The 9,973-nt window shown below is 32.8% G+C and overlaps 1 protein-coding gene across 2 annotated transcripts; it reads right to left on the bottom strand.

Moving 5' to 3' along the window:
- Nucleotides 1-4,524: 4,524 nt before the first annotated feature.
- Nucleotides 4,525-8,683, bottom strand: LOC133286122 (probable ADP-ribosylation factor GTPase-activating protein AGD6). 2 transcript variants are annotated; one of them, XM_061483476.1, is made up of 5 exons: nucleotides 7,766-8,683; nucleotides 7,599-7,688; nucleotides 5,767-6,265; nucleotides 5,282-5,323; nucleotides 4,525-4,990 (listed from the first exon to the last, which is right to left on the bottom strand). In XM_061483476.1, exons 1-3 carry the CDS (start codon nucleotides 8,537-8,539, stop codon nucleotides 5,768-5,770), a joined length of 1,362 nt encoding a protein of 453 aa, XP_061339460.1. In that variant the 5' UTR covers nucleotides 8,540-8,683; the 3' UTR covers nucleotides 4,525-4,990; nucleotides 5,282-5,323; nucleotide 5,767. The 2 variants fall into 2 exon arrangements, with proteins under 2 accessions (XP_061339460.1, XP_061339459.1); XM_061483475.1 differs by lacking the exon at nucleotides 5,282-5,323.
- Between the last annotated feature and the right edge of the window lie 1,290 nt (nucleotides 8,684-9,973).

Genomic DNA, 9,973 nt, shown 5'->3' on the forward strand with positions numbered 1-9,973 from the left:
TATAAGGAATTGACAAAAATCTCAGATGGAAATAGTGAACCACCTCGATTGAAATGGTTTATTGCAAGTTAAATTTGTGACTGACAATTTTGAGACGTGATTAATATATGGGAAGAATAAACATCAGTAAGTAAAAATATTTAAGGAAAATTTTACTCGTCATATTAATATTATTTAAACCATACTTATATAATGTTATGCTAGAAAAACATTTGTTAAATTTGATAAATGAATAATTGCATCACTTTGTCATATTAAATTAAATTTATGTTACCTTTATGTAAAGTTAGATAAACATTTGTTGAAGTTAATTTTGATCAAATATTAAAATATCTTTAATTCACAATTGAGTAATATGATATAAATTGCGTCACATATCAAAGTTATTATCATTAACAAATTTTTCTTTAATAATAAATGTGATAAACAAATAATTCATAATTGAGTAATAATATGAAATATTTAAAATAAAAGTGTTTATTATTTTAAATGACACAATTTATATCATTTCACTTTCACAAAAAAGTGAGATCTACACCATTTTTTTGTCAACTCTCTCTCTCTCTCTCTCCTTCTTTATTTATCTTTCTTTCTCTTAAAATGACACAATTTTACATCCTTTAAAATGACACACTTTTTCCAATATTTAATAGTAAGATTAGAACAAAATTAAATTCTATTTAATTTTTTTTTCTAAATCCCTGTGTATTATATCTGAATAAGCTCATGCTATTATCAATTATCTCAAATTTTAAGCCCCGGTATAAATAAAATGCTAAGCGGAGCTCCAGTCATGGTTATATTATGTATTGAAATATGAGTTTCTTCGAACGATGAATATCATCGCAAATATTTCAAGTTTGGGTCGACATCGAATTCAGCTCGAAGCTTAACAACGAAATTTTAAAGTGAGCCTGCATGTTTGGTCATTTAGTCTTAAAAGGTGACTTCATCCCTCTCGTTACAAAAAGCTTTGCGTGGAACAAATTTTCGTTGCTGAGTGGGTTCCTTTGCCCACACGACAAAGCAATTGAGCATCTCTACCAATTCTTCTTGGACTCAATATGCCTACTTTTGTTTCACCCCTCTCGTTACTAAACTCTGCCAACTAAAGAATAAATTGTGGACCCTCTGTTTCTTTGCTCAAAACACGACCAAGCGATTATGCATTTCTACATTCAAATTCGTTTTTCCTCAGTCAAATGCAAATATGGCAGCGTACTGTCAGGTTCGACTTGATAAGGTTCTTTTGGGTTCGACCGAGGGCTCTTAAATTGGTTGTGTTTGACTCACTAGGCGGTTTGAAACTCCAACTCATGTTTTGAAGCATGCTTTCCACTTGGGAGATGATGGAATTGGAAAGGGCTCTTAGAGGAAAGTTTATCGTTTGTTTCTTAATCTAGCTGATCATGCAATCTTAAAAGCAGATTTATTCTTCGTAATGTTCACAATCTTAAATCGTTTTTGTTGATTTTGCTTTGTGATTTGAACATTGTGAAATTATGTTAGGCATGTCAGCTTTCGAAAGGAACATATCTTTGCATGCATTGTACCTTCATAAAACGGAGCACGCCCATAACCCTGGCCAGCATAGGCCCTTTTTTATTCCCATTACCTCCCTAATCTCTACAAACCAGATGGTCCATGAAGGAAGCTAAGATATTTTGTAGAGTAAGAAAAAAAAAAGAAATTGAAAATAAAAGATTCTAAAGAGAATTTAATTTATATAAAAATTGTCATGATTCCACTAAACATGTACAAAAAGTATTAATGCAATTTTTATAGATAAAAAAAACCTAAATAAGGCCAAGAAATGTGTTAGCTTTTCGTAAAAGTAAATGAAAATGTGGCTTTTATATCTTGTAACAACAGAAAAGTTCTTGAGGGGAATTTTCCTACTTTAGATATGCAAATTAACCTTTGACATGAAAAATTATGTGCCACATTAAAAATACACATTTCTGTGTGGACAACTAAACACTTGAGAAATGGGAAAAAATAAAAAAATGAAAGACATGTTTGGTGCATAGTATAGTATAGGTCTGGATGTATAAGATCTGATTATATTTTAATATTTTCCAGTGTTTGACATGATATTATATAATATAATACATCGTATAAGATAATATGATATAATGTTTGATAATGCGCTATATAATACTATATAGGATAAAAATAATTATGTTTAACAAAAATACCATTTAATAAAGAATTTATGTAATTCTTTCAAATATGTCATATGATATTAATTTTTATAAAAAACTATTGATCAGTGTGTCCAAAAAATATATTAGTTTTTATAAAATTAAAATCTACAAAATTTTAAAAATTAATATATTGAAAAATAATTTTTTATTTTAATATATTAATATTAAAATAATATATTAATTCTTGTGAATTGCATCAGTTAGCGATGTTAATACGTTAATCTCTTATCAAGCTTAATCTCACCCCTTTAGGCTTGATTAAATTATACATCATTTTGATGTATTATGGGATTCTGTTCTATAAATTTATACTATACGATAGTCACACCAAACAACTAAAAATATCATAACGTATAGTATAAATTTATATTATCAAACTTTATACGTCACACCAACATATGCGAAATGTATATCAGTGTTTTAGATTTTCAGTGACCTGCAAACAGTATACAATACATGCAGCTTGATATGCCTTAAACATATGTACGAGAATCGCACAAGTTTCATAAAATTCCAATACTAGTCCTCCAAGGAAAAAATTATTTTATAACTACTCGCCAAAGTCTTGATCTGTCTCCACTAATTTGATTATAGGAAAAACTATTCTTATGTTACATATGATAAATTTCTCTCCTACACACCCTTCGATAACTGTGTCACCTTTTTTTTTTTTAAGTGATGGAGTCCACAAATTTATCTCTATGACATGAACTTATTTCTTTTATCATGAGATTAATAAAACCTTTTGATTATTGTATACTTTTGCCTTAGATGTTGATGTTAACGTAAATGATACTTCCAAAAACTGGAGAGTTATAGAGTGGAGCCAATGCATGACTCTCTTTATTTTGCAACAGCTTTTATAAATCTAACTATTTAACTGCAAAAACTATCAATTCATACAAGATTATAGAATCATCCACTTTTCCACACCAGATGCACTCAAGACACCTCTCTATTATACACCTCTCTATTCGGAAGTCTCTAAAACTTCCGAATACCAAATGTGCTTCCTTTACCTGATACCAGACAAAACTCTGCATTATTTCTCTGTTTTTTGATGCAACACTTGTGCCTATTTAGAAAATCTTATTTTTAATTTCTTTTCTTATAAGTAGAAGCTTAGCCAAATATGTATTTACACTTTGTTTCAATAAATAAAAAAAGCAAAAGCTAAAAACTCCTGGAGAGAAACTTTTTTTCAAGATATATACTAACTTTTTTGGAGTTCTCGTTTATAATCCAATTTCACCTTTATTCTAAATTTTTATTTGCCAATTTTACTTTTTATACTAATAATTTATTCTGATAACAAATTATTTCATTTTTTTCTCTTTCAAAGCTCACAGAACAATTTTATAAAATCATCAAACTTTTAACTTTTTTTTTAAAGTTTTTTTGTGAGTGCTTAAAAGGTAAATTTTAACTTTTAAAAAAATGTTAAACAGGCTTCTCTAGTACACTTGTTATTAGCCATGATGCTCCACGTAACAACCATCAATAAAAAAAAACCGCTCAATATGACCTAACAATGTTATCCCTGACATTGATCCTCTGTACATAATGCTTTCAGGCTATATTGTACTGAAACTTCTAAAAACCTCAAGTGTCAGTGTCTGACACTCTGATATCTATAATATTTAAAATTTTATTACATATCATAAAAAAAATTAATCGATATTTAATCAAACTGATATAATAAAAATTTAAAAATAAATATCGAATAAATCTCGTTGAAATGTATAAGAAATTTTCAATTTGAAAATATAATAATAAATATTTATATCTTATATTTTTTTTTGCAAAATTGATGAATATTATAAATTTAATTTCATTTTTTTGTTAAATTATTGAATAGTAAATAGTAAATATAATATACACTACATAAATTAAAAATATTATTTAATATCAAAACATGTCTTATTGTGTCGATCTAACATTTTTTATAATTAACATGCCAAAGTATCGTGTCCCATGTCCCGTATTAGTGAAAACAACCAAATCCCTCCTTCCTCGCATAGACATTCACATTCACTCCAGGTTATCTGTAGTTTAGTAAGCGTGTCCAAAGCTTAAAAAAATAAAAGTAAAACAATAACTCTCAGAAACTATGTCCAAACGACATAATCTGCACATCAATTTTTATCATGCCCCCTTTTATGTTTTAATCTTCAAAGTCATCTGGAACCAGTGTGATTGAAGTGTCATGCCATTCTTAATGGTACAGAGAGTGCACGACATTGAAGTTTAGTCACCACAATAGTAACTATTTGACACAAATAATAATGATAAATTATGAGAAAAAGGCAAGGGAAGAAAAAGCTTTCAAAATATGGAGGAAATAAATCTACAAGCAGTCAAATTATGAGGCTACAAATTCAATGCAATTTTCATGTCACGATAATGTTTCATCACATTATCATAAGTAATTAAGATCTGGGCACTTGTAGGTAATAGTGCTTTCAAGAATTAAGATTTGGGCAATTAGCCCTTTCTTTGGACACTTGTACATGCAAAACTACTTTTCCAACAGAAGTTCCCAACAAGTTACAAAAGGGAATATGAGAGGGAAAAAAACAATGAAAATATACTAACCTCAAACAAAATCGTTCTTCCTGCACAGGTCTGAGTTTAAAAGTGAACAACGGACTTATAAGTTACAGCTAACAGTCAGATTACATGCATCATGTTTAGTGGCACCCTGCATGCCATCACTCCGAAAGGTGGTATTTTTTTGTCACTTATGGAACCATCATGAAACTGGTACTTAAGATGGATCAAACCTGGTTCAAGAAGTATAACGAGTGATGGTTTATTTCAAATTATGTACTTCAAATCAGAGGTAGAACAAAACATACATTAAGCAAAAAAAAATAACACAATAAAATGACTCTTAACAATTTCCAATCTCAATATGTTGAGTCCTTTCATGCAGCCAACCCTCATCCCTTCCTTCTCCACAACCCCCCACCCTGCCTTCTTCCTTTTCCGCAATACACAAACAAGTACCATGCATTAGAAATTCATGAAGTTCAGTGGTCATGCAGATTAAAAGGGAATCGGTTGTTGCATACCCAGTGAGGAGATTCCGCAGAATCTGAGCCATATAGAAAAAGCTGAAGTAGTGAATAGGGACCAATTGTTATTGAATGGTTCACAGAGAATATTGTGCGGTGGATTAAGAATCTGTTCGAGTATATGGTTAAAATATACTTGTACATCTAGACCATTCAAATGAAGGGCAACCTAATGCTATAAAGCTCCACTATGAGCAGGGTTCAAGACCTATTATGCAGGTCTATAGTAGACAACTTTACCTTGCATTAGCAAGAGGATGATTACATGAATCAAACCTATGACTTCCAGGTCACATGGCGACAACATCAACCCTTGTGCCAAGGCTATCCTTTCGGTAAGCCATTTAAATGGAAAAGTGAAAATTTCTAATATTTCCATTTCTCTCTCTCTCTCTCTCTCTCTCTCTCTCTATATATATATATATATATATATATATATATATATATATGTCTCCATAGAATTATTTGCATAATTTACAAACCTTAGAGAAATCCTCCCCCTGACCAAGTGGCATCTGAGCTGCCATTATGACCAACAGCTTTCTTGTTAGATGCACCTTCATAAAAATTATCAAATCCATCATCTTTCGCATTATCCCAGCCAGCCCAACCATCATTAGTATGGGAAGCCGATCCTTTAGTTGGTTCTTCCTTCCTACTATCTTTGTGGTCCCAATCATCCCAAGAGCTTGAGCTATGAGTTTTAAATTGTCCTGAAGATTCTTCTCTCCCGGTAGAAGAATTCCAGCCTTTGTTCTCTTGATTGAAATCCTGATAGTAACCATTTCTATCATTCTCATTTTGTTGCCAGTTATCAGTGTTCCAATTTGGGTTATCTCTAGTGTACTCCTCAACCTTCTGTGAAGCCAAAGCCATGACCCCTTTCATTATACCCCATGTCCTTTCTCCAATCTCTGCTGTCTTTTGAGAGACAACATTGACAGTTTCATTGACCTTCTGATCATATCCACCCTCCTTGACCTGAAACAAAGTAAATAAAGTTATTTAGGCAAAGAAAAAATGAAAACAAAAAATTTTCAAGAAAGTATAAAAAGCAAGAAAACATTGACCGTTTTCACATTTTATAAAAGGAAAGAAACTATACAATAAGCCTCTACAATATGAACAATTCAGAACAAATCCTTGGCCTAAAAAGAAATGCCTAAAACCTCCAAACCTTCATGACTCAGACACTCCACTCCATCCCGAAAAAAGACAAGTGAATGCCAGTAAGCCCTAAAATGGGAGATTTCACTTTGTAAAGCAGTCAACATTAATATCAGTGAGTTTAATTTCCAAGAGCGACTTTAATCTCTCTGTCTCTCTACCATTTCCAACAATGTACACACCTGGTTAGCATATAGCAAATCTGACACCCAATCACAAACAAGAGCAATGGCCACAAACTTTTCCAAACAGTAAATGTTTGACCAATTGACCCAACTTGAAATCAAGGTTACTACACCCCCAACACCATAGTTGTTAATAACGCACTATAGTGCATACTACAGCAATTAGCAGACGCACTGTAGTTGCTAAGTGAAAATAAGCTTCTGAATATTTAATCTCAAGAAAAACTTTATTAAAAAATGTCTGCTACTTCTTGAGGGGTACTTCTAGGAGCATGTTGGGGTCCTGTAAAAGGTACTTATATAACTGAAGTACATAATTTATTTTCCATACTTTGACTCAAGGAGATGACACATTGTTTTGGGTAGAAGAACATAATCTCTTCTAAAAGGCTAGACATATGTTGATGAAGAAACAAAAATAAAGGGAGAATTTATTCACAGATATATTAGTTTGCCAAAAGACTAGCAAAAATATCTATCTGAAAAAGATATTTAGAATTTGTTTTATGCTTTCAGTTTCATTTGAATTTCATTACACACTCTGTTCCCCATTCACCTCATTTAACAGCTTTTCTCTATCTCACATTGACAAGTTGTGCTCTCAGCTGCATTTGGTGATCCCGGCCTAATTACATTTATCTATCCTCAGAAACTAGACCAGACTCAATGAAGGCGTAGAAATTGGAAAGAAATAATTGATTTTATTCCCATTGCTCGCACGCAAGATAACATTTTCAATTTCCAAAGACCAGATATATATGCGGGGGGTGAACATTCATTTCCATCTCATTTCCTCCTTTGTTAATTTACTTTTTAGGTGTCAAAGAGAGAAACGAGTGTCTTTGTTCAAGATACACCCTGGTAAACTCTGGAAGAAGCAACTCGAACTGATACATATATGTATATAGACAACAACCATCTTGTGAACAAAGTTGATGCAAATCATGCAATTATGCATATACCTTAGAAGTGATGTCTTTTGTGCCTGCTTGAACAACAGTGGCTGCAGATTGAGCCGCAGATGCAGCAACCAGTGACAATTTACCAATCCCCTGAGCACAAAACATACACCAGGTTATATAACGATGAATTAATTCAAGTATCAGACGAACTTGAACAATTCAGTCACCTGAGAAACGACAGAGAAATAATCATAATCCTTCTGCGGATTGCTCCTCTGCGAAGGCGCGGGACTCGATCCGAACCCAACGTACTTCCCACCCTGCGACGGCGGAAGCCCTTCGGGTCGCGACTCGTTCTCCACCATCTTCCGAGCAAAGAAGCTCTCCTTATTCGCCGCTGAAGCATCCAGTTGCGACCGCGTGTACATATCCTCCGTCGACCTCGACTTCAACGGCGCACCGCCACCATTAACGCTCCTGAAATCTCCGGTCGACTTGCTCCTGAGATCTCCGGAGTTTCCCAAACCGCCTTCGTTATCCCAATCGTCCCAACCTCCGTCATTATTCCGGCGACTCTGCATCCGCGGCGGCTTCCCCATGCCGGAGGCCGCGAGATTCTCCTTCACAATCGGCGGATCGCGCCACGGACGGCCCTCGGCGATGGCCTGGATCCGATCGCGGTAGACGGCGGCGGCGTTGGTGTTGTACTTGGTGACGATTTCTGTTTCCTTAGATATAGAGTACTGAGCGAAGAATGCATTGAGCTTGTCGTTGCCACCGGCTTCCATCTTCTTGATCTGGATATCGGACCAGGAATCCATTGTCACCGATCGAACGAAGGAGATGTGGACGCCGAGGCCACGGTGCTTGCCGGAACACTCGAGGCACATGAACACGCCGTAGGACACCGACGCCCACTGCGGGTTCTTCTGGGAGCAATCCACGCAAATCTTGTTCGCCTGTTCCGATTGCAGCTGTCGGAGCCGCCGTGACTCCGCCATAAATGTTTCGATCTGAAGAATCGAACGGTTCCAATCCAAAATGTGACTGCTAAGTTAATATACAGAAATCGGTAATGAATGAATGAATGACACCGTGAGAGAAAACGTTTATGTTATTGAGACAAAGAGTATTCATAATTTCATTCTTTCTTCTATTTTTTTTTTTTTTTTCGTCTTTAAGAAAAATGATAGAGCCATATTAATCTTTTAAAAAAGATATTTATATTTGTCTTTTTTTAGGAACTAAAAGAAATTTTATCTGAATTTTAGAAAAATCATAATTTTAAAAAATTAAAATTTCATAGAGACTACAAATTAACTTCTTTTCTCACGAATTAAATTGGCTCTAGTTGTTTTTTGTTTAAGGAGGCGTTTGGTTCGCGAATTTTAATTTGAAAGCTGAGAAAATAAAGTTGGGAAAGGTTGTATACCATGTTTGGTAGTCAGAAAAGCACAAGTTTTCCTGGTTAAATATTGCCCCTTTTTTTATTTTGTTTGTAAGAACCTGTACGGCTCTCTAGAATGGTGATGACTATCGAATATATGTAATACATATATGGTCGAGCTTGTGAAAATAGAACTAAGAAAAAAGGATCAAATCTACAATTTTTATTTCAAATTTTATGATTTCAAAATAATCAAAGCAAGGGTAATTTTGACATTTACTTTAACATTCTCATCAATATTTTATAATTTATCAAACATAGCATTTATAAAATTAACTCAATTTTTTCTACAAATTTTTTTCAACCAAACACATTTTCTAATCTTATCCGACAAAAATTCCTTCCCATTATATTTCAGTAATAATTATTTTCTGGATAAAAAAAAAAATTTCTGTACCAAATACCTCCTAAAGACTGAAAAGAGTATTTACTTTTTTTTTAACAAACATAATTTCATATTTATTATATCATAAATATTTAAAAAGACATTGTCCTTTGGTAATATCATATATAACAAATAAAGTAAAGTATATTTTTGGTCCTCAGTAAATATTACGAGACTCAATTTAATTTTTTAGAAAAAAATTGAATTGTGATTCTTCTGAAATTCGAAATAGATTCATGTTAGTTTTTTTGAGGAACTAATGTGAGTTTTTTTTTTAAATTCAAAAAAATTACGATTTCTACTAATTAAATTTATTTTGAATTCAGAAGGACCACAATTCAAAAAAAAATTCTAAAAATTAAAATAAGCTAGGACTCAAAAAGTAATTTACTCTAACATATATAATAAGTTTTGATTTTATTTTTTTTAGTGAAATTATTCAAAGGTGCACTAAGTTTTTGGTTTAACTAATATAATATTGAATATTCTAAGGTGATTTCAGAGTCAGACGCACATTAATGAAAACATCAATCAGATTTCAACAAAAAAAAAAAAAAAACAGGAGGAGGAGTGGACAGCGAGAAGTGTTCAGAATATAAGGCC

This window comes from Gastrolobium bilobum, unplaced genomic scaffold, assembly GCF_033153095.1.
Source record: "Gastrolobium bilobum isolate Gb01-03AN ecotype WA unplaced genomic scaffold, APGP_CSIRO_Gbil_v1 utg1240, whole genome shotgun sequence".
NCBI lineage: Eukaryota > Viridiplantae > Streptophyta > Magnoliopsida > Fabales > Fabaceae > Gastrolobium > Gastrolobium bilobum.

What these genes read in the sequence shown, in the direction of transcription:
- LOC133286122 (XM_061483475.1), bottom strand. Translation starts at nt 8,539, where the DNA reads ATGGCGGAGTCACGGCGGCTCCGACAGCTGCAATCGGAACAGGCGAAC. An exon ending in ATTTCTCTGTCGTTTCTCAG is followed by an intron (nt 7,689 to 7,765) that starts GTGACTGAATTG and finishes TTTTGTGCTCAG; the next exon opens with GGGATTGGTAAATTGTCACT. An exon ending in CAAAAGACATCACTTCTAAG is followed by an intron (nt 6,266 to 7,598) that starts GTATATGCATAA and finishes ACTTTGTTTCAG; the next exon opens with GTCAAGGAGGGTGGATATGA.